General features: G+C 48.7%; 3 protein-coding genes and 1 long non-coding RNA gene across 10 annotated transcripts in view; 2 read left to right on the forward strand and 2 right to left on the reverse strand.

Annotated features, from left to right (window-relative positions):
* Window positions 1-26,505, reverse strand: part of LOC120998305 (gastrula zinc finger protein XlCGF26.1-like) — a 4,064,644-nt gene that overhangs the window by 3,838,752 nt on the left and 199,387 nt on the right. The window lies entirely within an intron of this gene.
* LOC120998356 (zinc finger protein 420-like) overlaps window positions 1-26,505 on the forward strand; it is an 870,654-nt gene that overhangs the window by 799,207 nt on the left and 44,942 nt on the right. The gene's annotated exons all lie outside the window — the stretch shown is intronic.
* The window catches only part of LOC120998306 (oocyte zinc finger protein XlCOF7.1-like), a 1,981,422-nt gene that overhangs the window by 387,939 nt on the left and 1,566,978 nt on the right, over window positions 1-26,505 (forward strand). The window contains exons 2-4 of the mRNA XM_040428964.1: window positions 23,348-23,503; window positions 23,582-23,705; window positions 23,798-23,892. Coding sequence (XP_040284898.1) covers window positions 23,348-23,503; window positions 23,582-23,705; window positions 23,798-23,892 — 375 coding nt within the window. The remainder of the gene's footprint in view (window positions 1-23,347; window positions 23,504-23,581; window positions 23,706-23,797; window positions 23,893-26,505) is intronic.
* LOC120998416 lies at window positions 25,729-26,288 on the reverse strand. Its single transcript, XR_005778360.1, has 3 exons — window positions 26,218-26,288; window positions 25,855-26,010; window positions 25,729-25,782 (listed from the first exon to the last, which is right to left on the reverse strand). It is a non-coding gene; the product is annotated as an uncharacterized LOC120998416 (long non-coding RNA).

Below are 26,505 nucleotides of genomic sequence, written 5' to 3' on the forward strand. Positions count from 1 at the left end.
CCGTCAGGGCGGTCACTGCTCCCGGGAGTCCGGTCCGGAGCCGGTCAGGGCGGTCGCTGCTCCCGGGAGTCCGGTCAGGGCGGTCGCTGCTCCCGGGAGTCCGGTCAGGGCGGTCGCTGCTCCAGGGAGTCCGGTCAGGGCGGTCGCTGCTCCAGGGAGTCCGGTCAGGGCGGTCGCTGCTCCAGGGAGTCCGGTCAGGGCGGTCGCTGCTCCAGGGAGTCCGGTCAGGGCGGTCGCTGCTCCCGGGAGTCCGTCAGGGCGGTCGCTGCTCCCGGGAGACCGGTCAGGGCGGTCGCTGCTCCCGGGAGACCGGTCAGGGCGGTCGCTGCTCCCAGGAGTCCAGTCAGGGCGGTCGCTGCTCCCGGGAGTCCAGTCAGGGCGGTCGCTGCTCCCGGGAGTCCGGTCGGGCGGCACCACATTTTTTTCGCGCAACAATTCTTATAATGATGATCTATGTTTTTTCTGCGACACCACAGATGGTCAGTATAACAGTGGTGCATGTGGCGGTGGTCGTTCCCTCCGTGTCGTCCTGTAGCCCTGGCGTTAGTCTGAGGCCTGATGATTGGGGAGGAATGTTTTCCCCTAAAATGAGGAAAATTGGCTTCTACCTCCCAGGTTTTTTTGCCTTCCTCTGGATAACAGAAACACAGAAATATCGTGGCAAATATGGGGGAACTGCTCCGACCCCTAACACTGTAGCATGTTTCTCATTGGGGGAGCAGCCGCACCGCATGTGGACCGCAGCAAACGACTATCCCCAGCAAAAAATGCGTACGGTGGAGGATGTCGGCGCGGTCCACATGCACCACAAGGGCATCCTACACAGAACGGAGCATTGTGCGGATGAAAATACAATCATATAAATCACAGAGAAATGCACCAAACATTGCACTAGTCGTCCTGCTGGGCAGTTATGTGGAAGCTGTGAGCTGCCATCACCTTCAGACCATGTTCACACCATAGTTAGCGTAGTGGTAGGACCCTCTGCCATGCTGAGTGACCGTGACGTGGTGCATGATGGGCTCCGATGTGTTCCTGACAGGAATGTATTGGCAAAAGTCTCAGCTTTTAATATCTGCTTGTATGACCAGCTAGTATAGTCAGTGTAGTCAGTATAGTCAGTATAGTCAGTGTAGTCAGTGTAGTCAGTGTAGTCAGTATAGTCAGTGTAGTCAGTGTAGTCAGTATAGTCAGTGTAGTCAGTGTAGTCAGTGTAGTAAGTAAAGTCAGTATAGTCAGTATAGTCAGTGTAGTCAGTATAGTCAGTGTAGTCAGTATAGTCAGTGTAGTCAGTATAGTCAGTGTAGTCAGTAAAGTCAGTGTAGTCAGTATAGTCAGTGTAGTCAGTGTAGTCAGTATAGTCAGTGTAGTCAGTATAGTCAGTATAGTCAGTGTAGTCAGTATAGTCAGTGTAGTCAGTGTAGTCAGTGTAGTAAGTAAAGTCAGTATAGTCAGTATAGTCAGTGTAGTCAGTATAGTCATTATAGTCAGTGTAGTCAGTATAGTCAGTGTAGTCAGTATAGTCAGTATAGTCAGTATAGTCAGTGTAGTCAGTGTAGTCAGTATAGTCAGTATAGTCAGTGTAGTCAGTGTAGTCAGTATAGTCAGTATAGTCAGTGTAGTCAGTGGCAGATCCGTCTGGGGCTTGTAGGACTAGACAGTATAGTCAGTGGCAGATCCGTCTGGGGCTTGTAGGACTAGCCAGTATAGTCAGAATAGTCAGTATAGTCAGTATAGTCAGTGTAGCCAGTATAGTCAGTGTAGTCAGTGTAGTCAGTATAGTCAGTGTAGTCAGTATAGTCAGTATAGTCAGTGTAGTCAGTGTAGTCAGTGTAGTCAATGTAGTCAGTGTAGTCAGTATAGTCAGTGTAGTCAGTATAGTCAGTATAGTCAGTGTAGTCAGTGTAGTCAGTGTAGTCAGTATAGTCAGTATAGTCAGTGTAGTCAGTATAGTCAGTATAGTCAGTGTAGTCAGTGTAGTCAGTGTAGTCAATGTAGTCAGTGTAGTCAGTATAGTCAGTGTAGTCAGTATAGTCAGTATAGTCAGTGTAGTCAGTGTAGTCAGTGTAGTCAGTGTAGTCAGTATAGTCAGTATAGTCAGTATAGTCAGTGTAGTCAGTGTAGTCAGTGGCAGATCCGTCTGGGGCTTGTAGGACTAGACAGTATAGTCAGTGGCAGATCCGTCTGGGGCTTGTAGGACTAGCCAGTATAGTCAGAATAGTCAGTGTAGTCAGTATAGTCAGTGTAGTCAGTATAGTCAGTGTAGTCAGTGTAGTCAGTGTAGTCAGTATAGTCAGTATAGTCAGTGTAGTCAGTGTAGTCAGTATAGTCAGTGTAGCCAGTATAGTCAGTGTAGCCAGTATAGTCAATGTAGTCAGTATAGTCAGTGTAGTCAGTGTAGCCAGTATAGTCAGTGTAGTCAGTATAGTCAGTGTAGTCAGTGTAGTCAGTATAGTCAGTATAGTCAGTATAGTCAGTGTAGTCAGTGTAGTCAGTATAGTCAGTATAGTCAGTGTAGTCAGTATAGTCAGTGTAGGCAGTATAGTCAGTGTAGCCAGTATAGTCAATGTAGTCAGTATAGTCAGTATAGTCAGTGTAGTCAGTGTAGCCAGTGTAGTCAGTGTAGTCAGTGTAGTCAGTGTAGTCAGTGTAGCCAGTATAGTCAGTGTAGTCAGTGTAGCCAGTATAGTCAGTGGCAGATCCGTCTGGGGCTTGTAGGACTAGCCAGTATAGTCAGTGTAGTCAGAATAGTCAGTATAGTCAGTGTAGTCAGTATAGTCAGTGTAGTCAGTATAGTCAGAATAGTCAGTATAGTCAGTGTAGTCAGTATAGTCAGTGTAGTCAGTATAGTCAGTGTAGCCAGTATAGTCAATGTAGTCAGTATAGTCAGTGTAGTCAGTATAGTCAGTGTAGTCAGTGTAGTCAGTATAGTCAGTGTAGTCAGTATAGTCAGTATAGTCAGTGTAGTCAATGTAGCCAGTGAAGCCAGTGTAGTCAGTGTAGTCAGAGTAGTCAGTATAGTCAGAGTAGTCAGTAAAGTCAGTATAGTCAGTATAGTCAGTATAGTCAGTGTAGTCAGTATAGTCAGTATAGTCAATGTAGTCAGTATAGTCAATGTAGTCAGTATAGTCAGTGTAGTCAGTATAGTCAGTGTAGTCAGTATAGTCAGTGTAGTAAGTATAGTCAGTGTAGTCAGTATAGTCAGTGTAGTCAGTATAGTCAGTGTAGTCAGTATAGTCAGTGTAGTCAGTAAAGTCAGTAAAGTCAGTATAGTCAGTATAGTCAGTATAGTCAGTGTAGTCAGTAAAGTCAGTATAGTCAGTATAGTCAGTATAGTCAGTGTAGTCAGTGTAGTCAGTGTAGTCAGTATAGTCAGTGTAGTCAGTATAGTCAATGTAGTCAATGTAGTCAGTATAGTCAGTGTAGTCAGTATAGTCAGTAGTCAGTGTAGTAAGTATAGTCAGTATAGTCAGTATAGTCAGTGTAGTCAGTAAAGTCAGTATAGTCAGTATAGTCAGTGTAGTCAGTATAGTCAGTGTAGTCAGTGTAGTCAGTAAAGTCAGTATAGTCAGTGTAGTCAGTGTAGTCAGTGTAGTCAGTATAGTCAGTATAGTCAGTGTAGTCAGTATAGTCAGTATAGTCAGTATAGTCAGTATAGTCAGTGTAGTCAGTGTAGTCAGTGTAGTCAGTAAAGTCAGTGTAGTCAGTATAGTCAGTGTAGTCAGTATAGTCAGTAGTCAGTGTAGTAAGTATAGTCAGTATAGTCAGTATAGTCAGTGTAGTCAGTAAAGTCAGTATAGTCAGTATAGTCAGTGTAGTCAGTATAGTCAGTGTAGTCAGTGTAGTCAGTAAAGTCAGTATAGTCAGTGTAGTCAGTGTAGTCAGTGTAGTCAGTATAGTCAGTGTAGTCAGTATAGTCAGTATAGTCAGTATAGTCAGTATAGTCAGTGTAGTCAGTGTAGTCAGTGTAGTCAGTAAAGTCAGTGTAGTCAGTATAGTAAGTGTAGTCAGTAAAGTCAGTGTAGTCAGTGTAGTCAGTATAGTCAGTGTAGTCGTCAGTATAGTCAGTGTAGTCAGTATAGTCAGTATAGTCAGTGTAGCCAGTATAGTCAGTATAGTCAGTGTAGCCAGTGTAGTCAGTATAGTCAGTGTAGTCAGTATAGTCAGTGTAGTAAGTGTAGTCAGTATAGTCAGTGTAGTCAGTAAAGTCAGTGTAGTCAGTATAGTCAGTAGTCAGTGTAGTAAGTGTAGTCAGTATAGTCAGTGTAGTCAGTATAGTCAGTGTAGTCAGTATAGTCAGTATAGTCAGTGTAGTCAGTATAGTCAGTATAGTCAGTGTAGTCAGTATAGTCAGTGTAGCCAGTATAGTCAGTATAGTCAGTGTAGTCAGTGGCATACCCGTGCGGGGCATTCCTCTGTGATGTATATTCCTCTGGATAACAGGACGGACGGAGGGGTTAAACTATGGGACCTCTGCTTTATTAGGTCTCCTTCCTCCTACCTCCGCTGTCTGTGTGTCCCCATCCTCCTCCTACCTCTGCTGTCTGTGTGCCCCATCCTCCTCCTACCTCTGCTGTCTGTGTGTCCCCATCCTCCTCCTACCTCTGCTGTCTGTGTGCCCCATCCTCCTCTTACCTCTGCTGTCTGTGTGTCCCCATCCTCCTCCTACTTCTGCTGTCTGTGTGTCCCCATCCTCCTCCTACCTCTGCTGTCTGTGTGCCCCATCCTCCTCCTACCTCCACTGTCTGTGTGCCCCATCCTCCTCCTACCTTTGCTGTCTGTGTGCCCCATCCTCCTCCTACCTCTGCTGTCTGTGTGCCCCATCCTCCTCCTACCTCTGCTGTCTGTGTCCATCCTCCTCCTACCTCTGCTGTGTGTGTGTCCATCCTCCTCCTACCTCTGCTGTCTGTGTGTCCCCATCCTCCTCCTACTTCTGCTGTCTGTGTGTCCCCATCCTCCTCCTACCTCTGCTGTCTGTGTCCCCATCCTCCTCCTACCTCTGCTGTCTGTGTGTCCATCCTCCTCCTACCTCTGCTGTCTGTGTGTCCATCCTCCTCCTACCTCTGCTGTCTGTGTGTCCCCATCCTCCTCCTACTTCTGCTGTCTGTGTGTCCCCATCCTCCTCCTACCTCTGCTGTCTGTGTGTCCCCATCCTCCTCCTACCTCTGCTGTCTGTGTGTCCATCCTCCTCCTACCTCTGCTGTCTGTGTCCATCCTCCTCCTACCTCTGCTGTCTGTGTGTCCATCCTCCTCCTACCTCTGCTGTCTGTGTGTCCATCCTCCTCCTACCTCCGCTGTCTGTGTGTCCCCATCCTCCTCCTACCTCTGCTGTCTGTGTGCCCCATCCTCCTCCTACCTCTGCTGTCTGTGTGTCCCCATCCTCCTCCTACCTCTGCTGTCTGTGTGCCCCATCCTCCTCTTACCTCTGCTGTCTGTGTGTCCCCATCCTCCTCCTACTTCTGCTGTCTGTGTGTCCCCATCCTCCTCCTACCTCTGCTGTCTGTGTGTCCCCATCCTCCTCCTACCTCTGCTGTCTGTGTGCCCCATCCTCCTCCTACCTCCGCTGTCTGTGTGTCCCCATCCTCCTCCTACCTTTGCTGTCTGTGTGCCCCATTCTCCTCCTACCTCTGCTGTCTGTGTGTCCATCCTCCTCCTACCTCTGCTGTCTGTGTGTCCCCATCCTCCTCCTACCTCTGCTGTCTGTGTCCATCCTCCTCCTACCTCTGCTGTCTGTGTGTCCCCATCCTCCTCCTACCTCTGCTGTCTGTGTGTCCCCATCCTCCTCCTACCTCCGCTGTCTGTGTGTCCCCATCCTCCTCCTACCTCTGCTGTCTGTGTCCATCCTCCTCCTACCTCTGCTGTCTGTGTGTCCCCATCCTCCTCCTACCTCTGCTGTCTGTGTGTCCCCATCCTCCTCCTACCTCCGCTGTCTGTGTCCCCTTCATCCTCCTCCTACCTCTGCTGTCTGTGTGTCCCCATCCTCCTCCTACCTCTGCTGTCTGTGTGTCCCCATCCTCCTCCTACCTCCGCTGTCTGTGTCCCCTTCATCCTCCTCCTACCTCTGCTGTCTGTGTGTCCCCATCCTCCTCCTACCTCCGCTGTCTGTGTGTCCCCATCCTCCTCCTACTTCTGCTGTCTGTGTGCCCCATCCTCCTCCTACCTCTGCTGTCTGTGTGTCCCCATCCTCCTCCTACCTCTGCTGTCTGTGTGTCCCCATCCTCCTCCTACTTCTGCTGTCTGTGTCCCCATCCTCCTCCTACCTCTGCTGTCTGTGTGCCCCATCCTCCTCCTACCTCTGCTGTCTGTGTGCCCCATCCTCCTCCTACCTCTGCTGTCTGTGTCCATCCTCCTCCTACCTCTGCTGTCTGTGTGTCCCCATCCTCCTCCTACCTCTGCTGTCTGTGTGTCCATCCTCCTCCTACCTCTGCTGTCTGTGTGTCCCATCCTCCTCCTACCTCAGCTGTCTGTGTGTCCATCCTCCTCCTACCTCTGCTGTCTGTGTGTCCCCATCCTCCTCCTACCTCTGCTGTCTGTGTGTCCATCCTCCTCCTACCTCTGCTGTCTGTGTGTCCCATCCTCCTCCTACCTCTGCTGTCTGTGTGTCCATCCTCCTCCTACCTCTGCTGTCTGTGTGTCCCATCCTTCTCCTACCTCCGCTGTCTGTGTGTCCATCCTCCTCCTACCTCTGCTGTCTGTGTGTCCCCATCCTCCTCCTTCCTCTGCTGTCTGTGTGCCCCATCCTCCTCCTACCTCTGCTGTCTGTGTGTCCATCCTCCTCCTACCTCTGCTGTCTGTGTGTCCCCATCCTCCTCCCTACCTCTGCTGTCTGTGTGTCCATCCTCCTCCTACCTCTGCTGTCTGTGTGCCCCATCCTCCTACCTCTGCTGTCTGTGTGTCCCCATCCTCCTCCTACCTCTGCTGTCTGTGTCCCCATCCTCCTGCTACCTCTGCTGTCTGTGTGTCCCCATCCCCCTCCTACCTCTGCTGTCTGTGTGTCCCCATCCTCCTCCTACCTCTGCTGTCTGTGTGCCCCATCCTCCTCCCTACCTCTGCTGTCTGTGTCCATCCTCCTCCTACCTCTGCTGTCTGTGTGTCCATCCTCCTCCTACCTCTGCTGTCTGTGTCCCCATCCTCCTGCTACCTCTGCTGTCTGTGTGTCCCCATCCTCCTCCTACCTCTGCTGTCTGTGTCCCCATCCTCCTGCTACCTCTGCTGTCTGTGTGTCCATCCTCCTCCTACCTCTGCTGTCTGTGTGTCCCCATCCTCCTCCTACTTCTGCTGTCTGTGTGTCCCCATCCTCCTCCTACCTCTGCTGTCTGTGTGTCCATCCTCCTCCTACCTCTGCTGTCTGTGTCCATCCTCCTCCTACCTCTGCTGTCTGTGTGTCCATCCTCCTCCTACCTCTGCTGTCTGTGTGTCCCCATCCTCCTCCTACCTCTGCTGTCTGTGTCCCCATCCTCCTGCTACCTCTGCTGTCTGTGTGTCCCCATCCCCCTCCTACCTCTGCTGTCTGTGTGTCCCCATCCTCCTCCTACCTCTGCTGTCTGTGTCCCCTTCATCCTCCTCCCTACCTCTGCTGTCTGTGTGCCCCATCCTCCTCCTGCTGTCTGTGTGTCCATCCTCCTCCTACCTCTGCTGTCTGTGTGTCCATCCTCCTCCTACCTCTGCTGTCTGTGTCCATCCTCCTCCTACTTCTGCTGTCTGTGTGTCCATCCTCCTCCTACCTCTGCTGTCTGTGTGTCCATCCTCCTCCTACCTCTGCTGTCTGTGTGTCCATCCTCCTCCTACCTCTGCTGTCTGTGTGTCCCCATCCTCCTCCTACCTCTGCTGTCTGTGTGCCCCATCCTCCTCCTACCTCTGCTGTCTGTGTGCCCCATCCTCCTCCTACCTCTGCTGTCTGTGTGCCCCATCCTCCTCCTACCTCTGCTGTCTGTGTGTGTGTCCATCCTCCTCCTACCTCTGCTGTCTGTGTCCCCATCCTCCTCCCTACCTCTGCTGTCTGTGTGTCCCCATCCTCCTCCTACCTCTGCTGTCTGTGTGTCCCCATCCTCCTCCTACCTCTGCTGTCTGTGTGTCCATCCTCCTCCTACCTCTGCTGTCTGTGTGTCCATCCTCCTCCTACCTCTGCTGTCTGTGTGTCCATCCTCCTCCTACCTCTGCTGTCTGTGTCCCCATCCTCCTCCCTACCTCTGCTGTCTGTGTGTCCCCATCCTCCTCCTACCTCTGCTGTCTGTGTGTCCCCATCCTCCTCCTACCTCTGCTGTCTGTGTGTCCATCCTCCTCTTACCTCTGCTGTCTGTGTGTCCCCATCCTCCTCCTACCTCTGCTGTCTGTGTGTCCCCATCCTCCTCCTACCTCTGCTGTCTGTGTGTCCCCATCCTCCTCCTACCTCTGCTGTCTGTGTGTCCCCATCCTCCTCCTACCTCTGCTGTCTGTGTGTCCATCCTCCTCCTACCTTTGCTGTCTGTGTGTCCATCCTCCTCCTACCTCCGCTGTCTGTGTGTCCCCATCCTCCTCCTACCTCTGCTGTCTGTGTGCCCATCCTCCTCCTACCTCTGCTGTCTGTGTGCCCCATCCTCCTCCTGCTGTCTGTGTGTCCATCCTCCTCCTACCTCTGCTGTCTGTGTGTCCCCATCCTCCTCCTACCTCCGCTGTCTGTGTGCCCATCCTCCTCCTACCTCTGCTGTCTGTGTGTCCCCATCCTCCTCCTACCTCTGCTGTCTGTGTGTCCATCCTCCTCCTACCTCTGCTGTCTGTGTGTCCCCATCCTCCTCCTACCTCTGCTGTCTGTGTCCCCTTCATCCTCCTCCTACCTCTGCTGTCTGTGTCCCCATCCTCCTCCCTACCTCTGCTGTCTGTGTGTCCCCATCCTCCTCCCTACCTCTGCTGTCTGTGTCCCCTTCATCCTCCTCCTACCTCTGCTGTCTGTGTGTCCATCCTCCTCCTACCTCTGCTGTCTGTGTGTCCCCATCCTCCTCCTACCTCTGCTGTCTGTGTGCCCCATCCTCCTCCTACCTCTGCTGTCTGTGTGTCCCCATCCTCCTCCTACCTCTGCTGTCTGTGTGTCCCCATCCTCCTCCTACCTCTGCTGTCTGTGTGTCCCCATCCTCCTCCTACCTCTGCTGTCTGTGTGCCCATCCTCCTCCTACCTCTGCTGTCTGTGTGCCCCATCCTCCTCCTGCTGTCTGTGTGTCCATCCTCCTCCTACCTCTGCTGTCTGTGTGTCCCCATCCTCCTCCTACCTCCGCTGTCTGTGTGTCCATCCTCCTCCTACCTCTGCTGTCTGTGTGTCCCCATCCTCCTCCTACCTCCGCTGTCTGTGTGCCCCATCCTCCTCCTACCTCTGCTGTCTGTGTCCCCTTCATCCTCCTCCCTACCTCTGCTGTCTGTGTGTCCCCATCCTCCTCCCTACCTCTGCTGTCTGTGTCCCCTTCATCCTCCTCCTACCTCTGCTGTCTGTGTCCCCATCCTCCTCCTACCTCTGCTGTCTGTGTCCCCATCCTCCTCCTACCTCTGCTGTCTGTGTGTCCCCATCCTCCTCCTACCTCTGCTGTCTGTGTGCCCCATCCTCCTCCTACCTCCACTGTCTGTGTGCCCCATCCTCCTCCTACCTCCGCTGTCTGTGTGTCCCCATCCTCCTCCTACCTCCGCTGTCTGTGTGTCCCCATCCTCCTCCTACCTCTGCTGTCTGTGTGTCCCCATCCTCCTCCTACCTCTGCTGTCTGTGTGCCCCATCCTCCTCCTACCTCTGCTGTCTGTGTGTCCCCATCCTCCTCCTACCTCTGCTGTCTGTGTGTCCCCATCCTCCTCCTACCTCTGCTGTCTGTGTGTCCCCATCCTCCTCCTACCTCTGCTGTCTGTGTGTCCATCCTCCTCCTACCTCTGCTGTCTGTGTGTCCATCCTCCTCCTACCTCTGCTGTCTGTGTGTCCCCATCCTCCTCCTACCTCCGCTGTCTGTGTGCCCCATCCTCCTCCTACCTCTGCTGTCTGTGTCCCCTTCATCCTCCTCCCTACCTCTGCTGTCTGTGTGTCCCCATCCTCCTCCCTACCTCTGCTGTCTGTGTCCCCTTCATCCTCCTCCTACCTCTGCTGTCTGTGTCCCCATCCTCCTCCTACCTCTGCTGTCTGTGTCCCCATCCTCCTCCCTACCTCTGCTGTCTGTGTCCCCTTCATCCTCCTCCTACCTCTGCTGTCTGTGTCCCCATCCTCCTCCCTACCTCTGCTGTCTATGTCCCCTTCATCCTCCTCCCTACCTCTGCTTTTCCTTCCTCCTCCTCCCTCACACAATCCATCTTACTACTACCCCCATCATTCTAGGTAAGGATCTGGCTGCACACACAGGACGGCCGCCATTGACACTGCACACCGAATAAAACAGCCGGCCCCGCCCCCTCCCTAACTGGTCTAGTCACATGGGCGTGACGTCATCACAGCCAATTCAAGTACACCGCTCTTCTCCACTGCTGAGCCCCGCCCCTTCCTGTTCTGCCCACATGTCGGTGACGTCATCTCAGGTCCTTTAGCTCCTGCAGCAAAACCGGAGAACTGGAAGGTCGTGGTAAGTGATCCCCGCTGTGTCTGCAGCCTCGTCTCTCTGGTATCAGCCGTTATCTGTCCGTACACAGCCGGCTGTGGCCCCCAGGGTGCATTCACACCGGCCCCGTATACAGAGGATATATATATATATATATACAGCCCTCGCTGACTGTGGCCCCAGGATACATTCACACCGGCCCCTGTATACAGAGGATATATATATATATACAGCCCTCGCTGGCTGTGGCCCCAGGATACATTCACACCGGCCCCCGTATACAGAGGATATATATATATACAGCCCTCGCTGACTGTGGCCCCAGGATACATTCACACCGGCCCCTGTATACATAGGATATATATATATACAGCCCTCGCTGACTGTGGCCCCCAGGATACATTCACACCGGCCCCTGTATACAGAGGATATATATATATACAGCCCTCGCTGACTGTGGCCCCCAGGATACATTCACACCGGCCCCTGTATACAGAGGATATATATATATACAGCCCTCGCTGACTGTGGCCCCCAGGATACATTCACACCGGCCCCGTATACAGAGGATATATATATATATATATACAGCCCTCGCTGGCTGTGGCCCCAGGATACATTCACACCGGCCCCTGTATACAGAGGATATATATATATATACAGCCCTCGCTGACTGTGGCCCCAGGATACATTCACACCAGCCCCTGTATACAGAGGATATATATATATATATACAGCCCTCGCTGACTGTGGCCCCAGGATACATTCACACCGGCCCCGTATACAGAGGATATATATATATACAGCCCTCGCTGACTGTGGCCCCAGGATACATTCACACCGGCCCCTGTATACAGAGGATATATATATATATACAGCCCTCGCTGACTGTGGCCCCCAGGATACATTCACACCGGCCCCTGTATACAGAGGATATATATATATATACAGCCCTCGCTGACTGTGGCTCCCAGGATACATTCACACCGGCCCTGTATACAGAGGATATATATATATATACAGCCCTCGCTGACTGTGGCCCCAGGATACATTCACACCGGCCCCTGTATACAGAGGATATATATATATATATACAGCCCTCGCTGACTGTGGCCCCAGGATACATTCACACCGGCCCCTGTATACAGAGGATATATATATATATACAGCCCTCGCTGACTGTGGCCCCAGGATACATTCACACCGGCCCTGTATACAGAGGATATATATATATACAGCCCTCGCTGACTGTGGCCCCCAGGATACATTCACACCGGCCCTGTATACAGAGGATATATATATATATACAGCCCTCGCTGACTGTGGCCCCCAAGATACATTCACACCGGCCCCTGTATACAGAGGATATATATATATATACAGCCCTCGCTGACTGTGGCCCCAGGATACATTCTCACCGGCCCCTGTATACAGAGGATATATATATATATATATACAGCCCTCGCTGACTGTGGCCCCAGGATACATTCACACCAGCCCCTGTATACAGAGGATATATATATATATATATACAGCCCTCGCTGACTGTGGCCCCAGGATACATTCACACCGGCCCCGTATACAGAGGATATATATATATATATATACAGCCCTCGCTGACTGTGGCCCCAGGATACATTCACACCGGCCCCGTATACAGAGGATATATATATATACACAGCCCTCGCTGACTGTGGCCCCCAGGATACATTCACACCGGCCCCTGTATACAGAGGATATATATATATATACAGCCCTCGCTGACTGTGGCCCCCAGGATACATTCACACTGGCCCCCGTATACAGAGGATATATATATATATACAGCCCTCGCTGACTGTGGCCCCAGGATACATTCACACCGGCCCCTGTATACAGAGGATATATATATATATATACAGCCCTCACTGACTGTGGCCCCCAGGATACATTCACACCGGCCCCTGTATACAGAGGATATATATATATATACAGCCCTCGCTGACTGTGGCCCCCAGGATACATTCACACCGGCCCCCGTATACAGAGGATATATATATATATACAGCCCTCGCTGACTGTGGCCCCAGGATACATTCACACCGGCCCTGTATACAGAGGATATATATATATACAGCCCTCGCTGACTGTGGCCCCCAGGATACATTCACACCGGCCCCTGTATACAGAGGATATATATATATATACAGCCCTCGCTGACTGTGGCCCCCAGGATACATTCACACCGGCCCCCGTATACAGAGGATATATATATATATACAGCCCTCGCTGACTGTGGCCCCAGGATACATTCACACCGGCCCCTGTATACAGAGGATATATATATATATACAGCCCTCGCTGACTGTGGCCCCAGGATACATTCACACCGGCCCCTGTATACATAGGATATATATATATACAGCCCTCGCTGACTGTGGCCCCCAGGATACATTCACACCGGCCCCTGTATACAGAGGATATATATATATACAGCCCTCGCTGACTGTGGCCCCCAGGATACATTCACACCGGCCCCTGTATACAGAGGATATATATATATATATATATACAGCCCTCGCTGACTGTGGCCCCCAGGATACATTCACACCGGCCCCTGTATACAGAGGATATATATATATACAGCCCTCACTGACTGTGGCCCCAGGATACATTCACACCGGCCCCTGTATACAGAGGATATATATACAGCCCTCGCTTACTGTGGCCCCAGGATACATTCACACCGGCCCCTGTATACAGAGGATATATATATATATATATATATATATATACAGCCCTCGCTGACTGTGGCCCCCAGGATACATTCACACCGGCCCCCGTATACAGAGGATATATATACAGCCCTCGCTGACTGTGGCCCCAGGATACATTCACACCGGCCCCTGTATACAGAGGATATATATATATATATATACAGCCCTCGCTGACTGTGGCCCCAGGATACATTCACACCGGCCCCTGTATACAGAGGATATATATATATACAGCCCTCACTGACTGTGGCCCCAGGATACATTCACACCGGCCCCTGTATACAGAGGATATATATATATACAGCCCTCACTGACTGTGGCCCCAGGATACATTCACACCGGCCCCTGTATACAGAGGATATATATATATACAGCCCTCGCTGGCTGTGGCCCCCAGGATACATTCACACCGGCCCCCGTATACAGAGGATATATATATATATACAGCCCTCGCTGACTGTGGCCCCAGGATACATTCACACCGGCCCCTGTATACAGAGGATATATATATATATACAGCCCTCGCTGACTGTGGCCCCCAGGATACATTCACACCGGCCCCTGTATACAGAGGATATATATATATATATACAGCCCTCGCTGACTGTGGCCCCAGGATACATTCACACCGGCCCCTGTATACAGAGGATATATATATATACAGCCCTCGCTGGCTGTGGCCCCCAGGATACATTCACACCGGCCCCTGTATACAGAGAATATATATATATATATATACAGCCCTCGCTGACTGTGGCCCCAGGATACATTCACACCGGCCCCTGTATATAGAGGCACACAGGGGGGAATGAAGGGTGTTGGGGTCTGATGAGTTTTTAGATTACTCGAATAACTGTACAAATAATCGGTAGAATACTCCATCACTGAAATCATCGTTTGCTGCAGCCGTGCTATACAGCGAGTCTGGAGCCTGGTCCTATTTAGGGTTGTTTTGATACCAAAACTTTGCCAGGGCTTCAGTAGCGTCCTGGCTGCCATGGTAACCGATCAGAGCCCCAGTATTACACAGCTGGGGTCCGATCAGAAACTGCCACCAATGAGAGGAGGTGAGGGGACTCTGTGGCCACTGCCACCAATGATTTTAATATTGGGGGGGGGGGGGGGGCACACTGCGCCACCAATGATAATTAGTGTTTAATATACAAATACAGTCGGCAGCAGAAACACATTTCCGACCTCTGACAGGGCGCTGCGATCCGCGGCAGTTAACCCCTTAGGTGTCGCATGACAAACATGGGGTTATAAGACATGGGTCATAAGACCATACGTAGGTTTCCATTCCTCTCTCCATTCTCCTTCCAGGGGGTAGAGCTATAATCAGCTGGTGGCCCTGATCTGTTTACCATGAGCCCATCCTACAACGGGTAAGGGTGCGTCCCCATCTCTAGTTTTAGACTTAACCTGCTTCATGCCTGAGAAAAAATAGTAGAGTTGGCCAGTTCAGTCAATTCAGAAATATTGAGGGGCACGGCGAAGTAGGGCCTACTGGCTGAACTCACAGGATCCAACAGTCCCTCAATTTTTCAACGTCATTCAGTCCTTCAAACAGCACCTGATGGTATCAAAGCATTGTCCCGTTCATCATTCAGTGGACGAAACACTGCTGACCTGCTCGGGGTCGGAGCCACTGTCAGCAGGAGGATCGTCAGTTGGGTTTTCCTTCAACCTTTACAGCGGAGTGGGTGGTCAACAGTACTTGAAAGGGACCATCGAATCTTGGATCTAGTCCTTTTCTCACATGCCTCTTTATCGCCACCCAGTCTCCGGGCTGCAAGCTGTGAGTTCCTTCTACTGAGTCAGGATCTGGAAGTGAAGCTAACACTTGTTTATGAGTACGTTCAAGCGAGATTGTCATTGTTCATCTTTAACTGCTGGGGGGAGTACAACCCAAGCCTGGGAGCGCACCCAAACAAAATCTCAAAAGGAGACAGTCCTGTTTTATGGTTGGGAGTGGTCCTAACAGAATATCGGGCGAGGGGCAGATATTCTGGCCAAGGTCTTTGGGTTTCCTGCATGGCTTTCTGGATCTTTACCTTCAATGTGCCGTTGAGGCGTTTAACTCGGCCGCTGCTTTGGGGATGGTAGGCCGTGTGAAACGCTTGAGTGACCCCCAATGCCTACATGACCTCCCTCATTACTTCTCCTGTGAATTGGGGCCTTCTATCCGACTCAATGACTTCAGGAACACCGTACCTTCATATCAGTTCACTGACCAATTTCTAGGCGGTATTCTTTGCATTTGCCTTTGCTACTGGGAAGGCTTCCGGACATCCTGAAAAGAGATCAACACACAAGAACAAACTCATACACCCCTACCTTAGGTAGCTGTATATAGACTATCTGCAATCTCTGAAATGGTTAAAATGGCCTCGGGGTGTGCTTGCTTGGAGTCTTCACCACTTGACCGGGATTATGCAATGCACAAATCATGCACCCTTGTACAAACCGAGCTGCTACTGTGAAAAACCCTGGTGCAAACCAGCCAGCATTTACAACACTTACCATAGCACCTTTAGACAGATGGTTAGGCCCATAGGTCTCCTGTTCCATAGCAGGATACATTGGACGAGGTAAACAAGTCCTTTCTTTGTTTCTCCAGATTCCTTGGTCCTCAACCTTGGCCCCGTGGTTTGCCCAAAGTTCTTTTTCCTCAGGAGGGGCTTGATTAGCATACTTACAGCATTGGCTTCACGATTTTTACCGGGGTGGGGACAGTCTTTACGGGCTGTAGTGCGGCTTGTTTGGCTGCTTTGTCAGCTCGATCGTTACCTTTTGCCTCCACCGTGGTGTGCCTGGTGTGTGCCTTGATCTTGATGATGGCAACTTCCTCGTAACAACAGAGAGTTCATAAGTTCTAGTACAGAGTCTTTATTCTTTGTAGGCTGGCCTGCAGATGTTAGGAAGTCCCTGGCCCGCCAAATAGGTCCATAGTCATGTGCAATACCAAAAGCATACCTTGAGTCTGTGTAGATGTTCAACTTCTTCACCTTGGCCATTTTACACGCCTCAGTGAGTGCCTTCAGCTCTGCCTCTTGTGCTGATATATGAGGTGGGAGTGGTTCAGCTGTACCTACCTCGTGCTGTGTGACCAATGCATATCCAGCATGGAACCGGCCATCCTCTCCCATGAGCCTGCTTCCATCTGCAAAATACTCCAGTCAGGATTAGAAAGAGGTTTTTCATGAACATATTAAAAACCTGACGTTTCCCACTGCATTAATTGTACGCAATCATGAGGGTCATGTTCAACAAGATCAATTAAAAGTTCTGATCCCCATTTCTGAATCTGTAATTGGTAACAGAGTAGCAGGATTCAGAGTAGTACAAAGTTTGAATAATATGTTTGCAGGCATGAGGAGTGCACACTGTAGTCTCAGTTGTCTGGCCATGGAGATATGTTTTGGTTGCACTTGAGTGAGAATGCCTTGAATGTCATGAGGAGTTTGAGCAGGATCGAGGCGAGCAGAAAAGTAGGCAACGGGGCGTTGTCTATCTCCGTGTTTTCTGAGTCAGTACAGCAGTGCTATGCCCCAGCATTTCAGAACAAAATAAACAAAGGTTTGTCATATTTTGGAATGCCCAGAGCGGGGGCAGACAGTATGCACAGTTTCAAAGTATGAAAGTTATTAACAGCTTCTTCTGAAAGATAAAAAGTATCAGACGACAAACAGTCATAGAGGGGAGCATTAACATAGACGCCTGCCGTATCCAGGGGCGGCAGTATGAGACAAGACCCAAAAATACTCTCAAGTTCTGTGCTCCTTTGGGCACCTGTATGGCTACTTTCACACTAGCGGCACGGACCTCTGGCAGGTTGTTCCGTCGGAACGGAGCAGCAGTCCGGGGGCACACGTTCACTAGTGGCAGGACGGATCCGACAAGCTGTTCACCCGACGGAACAGCCTGCCGGAGGTCCATGCCGCTAGTGTGAAAGTAGCCTATCTTTTCCACTGCCTCTTTTTTCGTTTGGGAATGAGGTGCCGGGCACCGTGCGAGAGGCAGGGTACAAGAAATATCACCTTGTCTTTACAAAACTGCACTTTATGCCTAGAAGCTTTACACCCATTTGGTCTCTGTTTCAGCACATAAAAGTAAGTCATCGACATGTTGCAATAAGACCACAGTTCCAGGAGGGGACCAGTTGGCTAGGACAGACTGTAGGGCCTGACTGTACATGGTGGGCGAGTTCTGGGCCCCCTGGGGTAAAACAGTCCATGTATACTGGTTCCACTTGAAAGTGATAGCAAAAAGATACTGACAATCTGGATGCAGAGGTACACTGAAAAATGCATTTGCCAGGTCAATCACAGTGAAACGGGTAGCTGTGGACGGAACTTGGGACAGCAGAGTGTGCGGATTGGGCACTATTGGGGTTTGTAGGACCTCTCAAAGATCATGGACCATTCGATATGTGGCTGGCTGACCCTTAACGGCCTTCTTCTTCACTGGAAATAGGGGAGTGTTTGCCGGGGACACAGTCTTAATGAGAACCCCTGCTCAGAGAAAATCATCTATTTGGCTGAACACTGCTATTTCCTGAGGGTAACTCAATGGGTACTGTTTAACTTGCAGGGCTTTAGAGACACCATCACAGGGGACACAGGTAATTTGCCTATATCCGTCTTTGAGGTGGCCCAAAGGCTCTCGGGGACCTGGCTGAGCAGACTCTTTTCTGATTCTGTTCAATCAGGAAGATTTAATTCAGCCACCGTTATAGAAGCCATCATTGGGCAGAGAACTTCTTCTGGGACTCCAAAGTCTACGTGACTAGTCCCATCTAGATGTAGATGGATACTGGCCCCGAGCGCTTGGAGTACATCAGTTCCCAGAATAGGTTCAGGGAGATCATCCTTTACCAAAATTTGAGTGATCACAGTACTGTCTTAGATTTTTTTTGTTTGACTGGTTCAGACTCACGGACAAACACTGTTTCCCCAGTGAAAACCATGGCTGGGACGTGGTATGGACTGAGTTGATAGTGTTTTTATTTCCTAAGGATCCCGGGATATTTGGAGACCTCACAGACTCTACTTTTACAGGCAGAACCATCACGGGGGTACCGGTATCCTAGTCTGAAGACGGTGGTGATTGTGGACTAAATTGGCCACCATTGTCTCTAGGTCTCCTGGGAGCCCTGCAATCTCTCATGTGACCTGGTTTGCCGCAATTGTAACATTTAAAATCACGTTTGGATTTGGGACCGGTGCCCTGCCCCATGTATTTAACCGGAGTAGGGTTTTTATCCATGTCTAGTTTTTACCCTTTGGCTTAATTGGGTTAAAGGGGGTCACACGCCATTCAGGTTTACAAGCTTTCAGCTTAACCTGGAGGGTGGGTCGAAGCCCCTCCATGAATGCACATGTCAACAGTTTTTCTTCCATGTTTCCAGCTTGATCCCAACCCATGTCGGTCCAGATAGTCCTTTAGTTCTGCAGTATAAGTCTCTACATTCTCCTGAGGACACCCTGTACTGTCTTTAAGGCCTCTTTTACACGACAGTATGCCTTTTTCAGTGTTTTGCGGTCCGTTTTAAACGGATCCGTTGTTCCGTTTTTTGTTTCCGTTGTGTTTCCGTTTCAGTTCCGTTTTTCCGTATGGCAAATACAGTATACAGTAATTTCATAGAAAAAATTGGGCTGGGCATAACATTTTCAATAGATGGATCAGCAAAAAACGGAACGGATACGGAAGACATACGGATGCACTTCCGTATGCATTCCGTTTTTTTGCGGACCCATAGACTTTAATGGAGCCACGGAACGGGATTTGCGGCCAAATATAGGACATGTTCTATGTTAAAACGGAATGGAAAAACGAAAATACGGAAACGGAATGCATACGGAGTACATTCCGTTTTTTTTGCGGAACCATTGAAATCAATGGTTCCGTATACGGACCGCAAAAAACGGCCCGTAAACGGGGGAAAAAAACGGTCATGTGAAAGAGGCCTAAGACTCCAGGACCTTTCTTCCTGCCTTGTAAGTGGCCATTCTGTAAAAACCCTGACCAATTCAGTCCCAGCCTGTAAACTCTTGACCCAGTCTTTAGTCATAATATCCATGGGGACATTTCTGTGTTCGTTCATATAGTCATTCACCATTTGATGTTGGGAATCGCCCATCTTCAGCAACATCAGATCCTTCAAGTCAGTCCACGTAGCCCCATAAGTCACCTATATCTGTTGAAAAGTCCTAGAAGTAGGCATAGGTCTCGTCGGGGGGGTCAGGCAGTCGGGTCTAAAGTCCGAGTTGGTCTTTCGGACTCCAGGGGTGGTACTTAGTCACATTGGCGTGAAGAAATTCAGGTTACTGATTCTGGCTGGTCGCTCCAATGACCTGTCCGGGTGGTCCTGAGGTTGTATCAGGTCCTCCTCTCGTCGCACCCTGTTGTAGGTCTGGGTAGGAGTCTTGTCTTAGTCAGAACACGGTAGAGTCCTACAGGTCTCTGGGGTCGGGGGGCACCACAGGCTCAGCACGCATTGGCCCAGTCTGGATTCTTATTGCCTGTCCATTCCCTCTTGGAGGTCTAGGGGCAGTTGGATATGGGGGAGGTCGTTCGTCAGTCTCATTGTCTTTTGATTTCTGAGCATACAAAAGTCTACCTCTGACTACTTCTCCTCGCCACCCCTCAGTTTCAACTTCCCCTGCCACTTTAACCCAGGTATTAAAGGGGTTATCCGAGTTAATAAAAAAAAATAAAAAAATACACTTGAAATCAATCAAAATATAAATATAATTTGGTTAAGCTAGATTTCATCAAGTTAAAACCCATATGTCCACCTTTTCATGGTTCTGTCATTGCTTTGTTTACATGCTGAAGTACATGCTGAGGGGGCGTGTACCAACAAGGCCTGAGCTCTGCCTCATGAATATTTCTGGGCGTGAACAACCTGACTTTCCCCGCCCCCTGCTCTGCACTTTGCAAAAAAATAAATAAATACACACTTGTCATGCGGATGGACGGATCCCTCTGTCAGTCTTTTTCACAGTTTTCCCGGTTTGTGCATGTGCAGACCGGAAGGACGGATCCATCCTTCCGTTGTCTGAACTGCTCGCCGGATCACTATGCTGCAAGTGTGAAAGTAGACTTAGTCCTGCGACCTCTCGCCGTGCTGCGCCGGAGCTCCGCCCCCGTCCCCATTATAGTCAACGGGGATGGAGCGGCAGTCCAGCGGCACGGCCAAATAGCGGCAGGGCGGATCCGACAGGTTGAACAGCCTGTCGGATACGTCCTGCCGCTAGTGTGAAAATACACTCACGCTAGTGTGAAAGTACCATTAGCATTATCTGTATCTAAGCAATATCTATATTATTCAAATATATTCAATATGGATATTGCTTAGATAAATACATATATTTGTGGCAGATATGGATTTTATATATAGAATCAAAATCAAATAAAATGATGGCCAATTATTTATTTATTTTTCCCAGGGGGTGTTCAATGTGGAATGTGTACTAGTGGGGGGGGGGGGGGGGGGGGACAGGGCTGAACTAACGATCCCCAGATGCAGAGGGGAACGGGTAAAAACTGGCACCTCTAGCGTTTCGTTTACAGAGCCGGGCCACTCCCTGAATTGAACTGGCCAAATAGTGAAAGATAGGTTATGAAAGTGATTTGAAGAAACTTTCACTGAACTACAATAAGAGCAATTAGAATACATTTATTTAACTCGGATAACCCCTTTTAAGTACTTCTTCACATACATGATCCTTTATCCAACCACAATGTGTCCTTCTGAATCTTTCCCAAGTATCCACATTCAAATTTCTATCCTTCATTCCTACCTTCTTTAACACCCTGTCAATATTTTTCAAACCTTTTTTTCCTTCCCTCTCCTCGACTCAAGTCTTGGCTGTTTTGTAACCCTCTGGTATACTGAAATTGTTCCCCATTTTGTATGTCAATCTTTTTCCACAGAAAGTTAAACAATTATTCAGACGTCTATTTTCCCTCGGTTTCCCCACTATATTTACCTAGTGTATTCTGTTACTGAGGTTCTTAACCAATCAAAACCTCACAAACCGGACATTGGAGTCCAAGGACTTTGATTACCCTTCCTGTAATTCTCCAAGATTTTCCACATACAATGAAGAACAAATAAGGCATATACCAGAACTAAACCAAAGACTTCCCAATTGAAACTGTCCATCTCTTAGGTCTCAAAGTCCAACAATCATAGTCCTTTTCAGGTTTTTACAAAAATAGGCTCAACTATAAAAGGACTTATTCGTACATTCAATCACCAGATCCTCAAACCGGACAAACCAATCAGGAGACACAGATATAGTGTAAGATAAAGGCTCTTACGTTTTAGCGCTATTTCTTATATCTGCAAATCCCGAACCAGAATGTCCAATTTGTTGGAGCCCAGATAAAGTGTCCTTTAGTTGAGCCCCACGTTGGGCGCCAAGATTTTGTTGGGGAAATATCCCTTCACCAATGATTGTTGGAATCCAAATTTAAAAGGACTTGATATGAGTGCTCGGGAAACTGACACAGTTATTGGACATAGCTGGATCAGATTTCTTTATTCAGATCAGGAGAAAAACTGAAGAATAATAATCAACATCTTCCGGGAACCATCAGTGGAAACCCCATTGAATCCAAATGTCTTCCGTTTTTCAAACAAGCTCAGTTCACTTCTGTGGAGCCAGAGTTGCATGAATACCACACAATATGAATATACTGCGATTTCTCATGAACGCAGAGATGATTTGTGGGAAAACTAAGCTTGTGCACAGATCCATTGAAATTAATGGTCAGGATTTAGTCCGGATGCTTTGCGTTGGCTACATACCATCACATCTAGACAGAAATCTCACTCCTGTATATCTTACCCCAATGCTGCGCAGCCGCAGGTATAAACAGTCATAAAGAAGCCTGTTTATCCTACATTAAAACCCCCATTAGAGCGGGACGTGGCACAGGAAAATGTAGAAATTGTTTCCTTGCTGTGATTTCTTATTCCGAGGTTTACTGCACTGTATAAATGACAGGAGAACTTCATTCTGACGCTCATTATTATGGTTACGCCAAATTTCTATTATTTTTATGTTTTTTGACTTTTATAAAAGTATTCTAATTAGTTCCAGAATCTTGTCCATGCAGCTTTATAATTTCTTATTTTTGTATTTTTTTTGTTTTTCAGAACGAGCTGTAGTTGTCATTTGTCACTTAATATTGGCGGTGGAGGCTCTGAGAAGCGAGGTCTCTCCAGGAGCAGTAAGTGCGGTTCTGGATCTCACTAATGCTCTTGTCCCTGGAGGATTTCCAGCCTCTCCTCTCCTCTCCTCATAAAGGCGCCTGCATTACTAGAAGCCTCCAGCTCCTCCAGTTCTCTCCTCTTCTCCTGAATGACCACCAAGGATGGACAGGAAGGAGATCAGCAGAAGAATATTAAACTTCACCTTGGAGATCATCTCCCTGCTGAGCGGAGAGGTAAACTTCTCTAGATTTCTCTCCTCTTTATTGTATTCTGTAACAAGTCAGACATCGGGAAGGAGAATCCATCATAGGAAGTGATAGGAAGAGTCCAGGGTCCTGGAGAACGGCCTCCAGACCTTCCAAGTGATGGAGAACCTGAAGATCAGCCACCAGTATGGTCAGTGATGTATCATGGGGATCAATAGTCATGTTGTAGGAGCCATGAGAAGGTAAGTAGGCACGTTGTACCTAGGAGAAGATGGCCGGAGTGTGGTCTGGAGGGAGGATTTCTACCTCTAGTCTGACATCTAGATGATACTGGACTATAACAAGTAGGCCTTTACTACGTCTAGAGGAAAGAAGGTTTGTCCACCAACATAGAAGAGGAGTCTTTACTGTAAGAACAGTGAGACTATGGAGCTCTCTGCCAGAGGAAGGAGTCATGGGGGATTCTCTAGAAGAGTCCAGAAGGGGCCTAGAGGGTAGTAATATTCCAGCTTCTAGTTACTAGATTACTGGAGATGGGGCCATGATCCAGGGAGGGATTCTGAGTGTAGATCTGGAGTCGGGAAATAATTTCTTTCCCTAAGTGTCTCTCTCCATCCACAGGATTACACCATAGTGAAGAAGACACCGGGAGAGACTCCCATCATCCATGAGTCAGAAGAGTTGAGACTAACCCTCTTTATGGAGCCTCCCCCCCTTATACATGAGCAGAAGATCCTAGAACTCACCCACAAGATTATGGAGCTGCTGACTGGAGAGGTGACACTGCTGGGAATGCTGGGAAATAGTAACAGCACTGGAGGGGTCTGGGTGATGACGGTGTCATTGTGTTGTCAGGTTCCTAAAAGGTGTCAGGATGTGGCTGCCTTTGTCTCCATGGAGAAGCAGGAGCATTTAGAGGGACACAAGGATCTGTACATGGACACCATAATGGAGGATCTCCAACCTTTGATGAAACCAGGTAAGAGGAGATGTAGACTTTGAAGGATTACATATGTTCCATCAAAATCTGATAATTTAATATATATTTTTTCACTGTCTTATCTCCTATAGATTCTGACTCCAGGAGGATAAATCCCCCCGAGAGATGTCCTCATCCTCTGTATTCCCAGGACTATCCAGAGGAGAAGCTCCCAGAGAACCATCAGGTAGATGGAGCTGAGCCCTATACATGTCTATATAGGGGGGTCGTAGAGGGGTCATAGATTGTGAAGGTCTCTTATGTGGATCTGTTACATTTCCCATCTGTCTGCTGTATTGTTACAGATGACGAATCAGGGAGAAGATGTGACTGATATTAAAATGGAGGATGAAGAAGAGCGGATGATGGGCGATCCCCCGTGTAAGAGTGAGGTGGAGGAGGACGTTCCAGGAGATGTCACCACAGGTATGGAATAATGAATGGAGGAAGGGAGGTTTCTTCAGGTGAGGCTCCACCTTTGAGCTGCAGTGAAGTAGCACTCTGGGCAGTGACCACTGTGTTTTGTGATCAGAGCAGGGTAACAGACCCTCACTAATCAGATATTAATGGCATGCTAAGGATAGATCATCAGTATCAGCAGCTTGGAAACAGCTCCACAGTCCTTGCTAATAAAGGACCACCTGTGACACTTCTTCCAGCTTTCATTCTGTAAGTACCAGGCTGATGGTTTTATACAGACAGAGCCCCAGAGGTATTCAGTAATGGATGTCATACCTCAGGTAGGTCCCATCAGATTCTGGTGTAAAACTGCTCACAGTGCAGTTAAAAAAAATAAATAAAAGCAGCCCTCACCTCACAGACCCCCCCCCCCCCTCCCAACTCTGTGTCCGATATCATTTTATCTAATTTTCTAATATTTCATCCATGACTCTTGTACCCTCCTGTGTCCACATTGCCTTTACTCCTCTACGAGCATTGTACAGACTCATATTCAGTCTGAAACAGAGAGGAGTAGAGATCCTGCTCTTTATCACACGCAGGACTGAGCAGTGCTGCTGTAAATCCATCCTTAGGGTCGGGTAGTAAAACACTTACTGGATCCAGTAGCAGCCTTTCCATGTGTCTCTGTAGCGATTACCTTCTCTCCTCTCCATACAGTTCTATGAGCTGCAGCTATAACCTGACTTCTCAGCAACCTGATAATCCATCCTCTCTGCCGATCTACTCTTAGAATGTGACATAAAAGAATGAAACGGGGGTTGTCTACTTCTCAGGATAGACCTTCACTATCTGATTGGTGGGGATCCAACACATTGTCCCCCTCTGACCAGCCAATCTGCAGTAGCTTCTGTGCATTAAGTCAGCGCTGGAACTACACAGGTCAGTCTATGGACGAAGCCGGTTACTTCAGTGCTGATCCCATTCCTCTCAATAGTAGGACCAATGACATTCAGATACTGATGGCCTATCCTGAGGATAGGCCATTAATTGAAACAGAGTGGACAACCCCTGTAAGGTCCAAAACGGGCTGGTCAGTAAGTGATTAGCTTATTGTATTATAGTCATGTTGAAGAACCAACTGTTCGGGCAGAGGACAGGCCTGATTGTCAGAGAAGGGTGTGATTCTCAGATTTCTGAATGTTCTCAGGTCTGGTTTTATGTAATAGAAGTGATCGGTGAGTGTAGCGCAGAGTCCTGGACTTTATCATCCATCCATTATAAGGACTCGACCACAAATGATTTTCATTCAGTATTTTGTTAGAAAAGGATTCAAACAAATAGAAAATATAAAGGAAGGACTTCTCCTTTCTGATGATCCACTTCTGGTTTGGGCTAAGAAATTACATCAAAATCTTCAACAAAATCTACCTGTGGCTTTAAAGCCTAAAACGAAGCTTAGATATTTGTCTTCTTTGCTGTTTGGGGGGAAAAAACACAAACGCTCTCTTTTTAATCCTAACAGAAAATCCCTGTAAGAACTCCAAAGGAAACGTCATGTTATCACAAGATTATAAAGTAGAAGATGCAGATATCTTGCAGCGCTCTTCAGGAGAAGACCTCATTACCTGTAATGTCCATCCAGGACTTCACAGTGCAGATCTATCATATAAACACCCTAATCGTGAAGAACCGTCTTCTAACCAATTACAGATTGTTACCACAAGTCCAGAGCTGTTGTGTAATCCACCTAATCGTGAAGAACCGTCTTCTAACCAATTACAGATTGTTACCACAAGTCCAGAGCTGTTGTGTAATCCACCTAATCGTGAAGAACCGTCTTCTAACCAATTACAGATTACCACAAGTCCAGATCTAATGTGTAATCCACCTAATCGTGAGGAACCTTCTCCTGACCAATTACAGATTACCACAAGTCCAGATCTAATGTGTAATCCACCTAATCGTGAAGAACCTTCTCCTGACCAATTACAGATTACCACAAGTCCAGATCTAATGTGTAATCCACCTAATCGTGAGGAACCTTCTCCTGACCAATTACAGATTACCACAAGTCCAGATCTAATGTGTAATCCACCTAATCGTGAGGAACCTTCTCCTGACCAGTCACAGATTGTTACCACAAGTCCAGATCTATCACATAATCCACCTAATCAAAAGGAGCCTACTTCTGACCAGTCACAGATTGTTACCACAAGTACCGGGCAGAAAGGGGGTGAAAGTTTTCAGTGTGAGGAATGTGGAAAACAGTTTACAAAAAGCTCAAATCTATCTGTACACAAAAGAATTCACGCAGGAGAGAAGTCGTGTTCACGTTTAGAACGTGGGAAATGTTTTACACAAAAGTCAAATCTCGTTACACGTGAGAAAATTCGCACAG

Source organism: Bufo bufo, chromosome 4 (assembly GCF_905171765.1).
Source record: "Bufo bufo chromosome 4, aBufBuf1.1, whole genome shotgun sequence".
Lineage (NCBI taxonomy): Eukaryota > Metazoa > Chordata > Amphibia > Anura > Bufonidae > Bufo > Bufo bufo.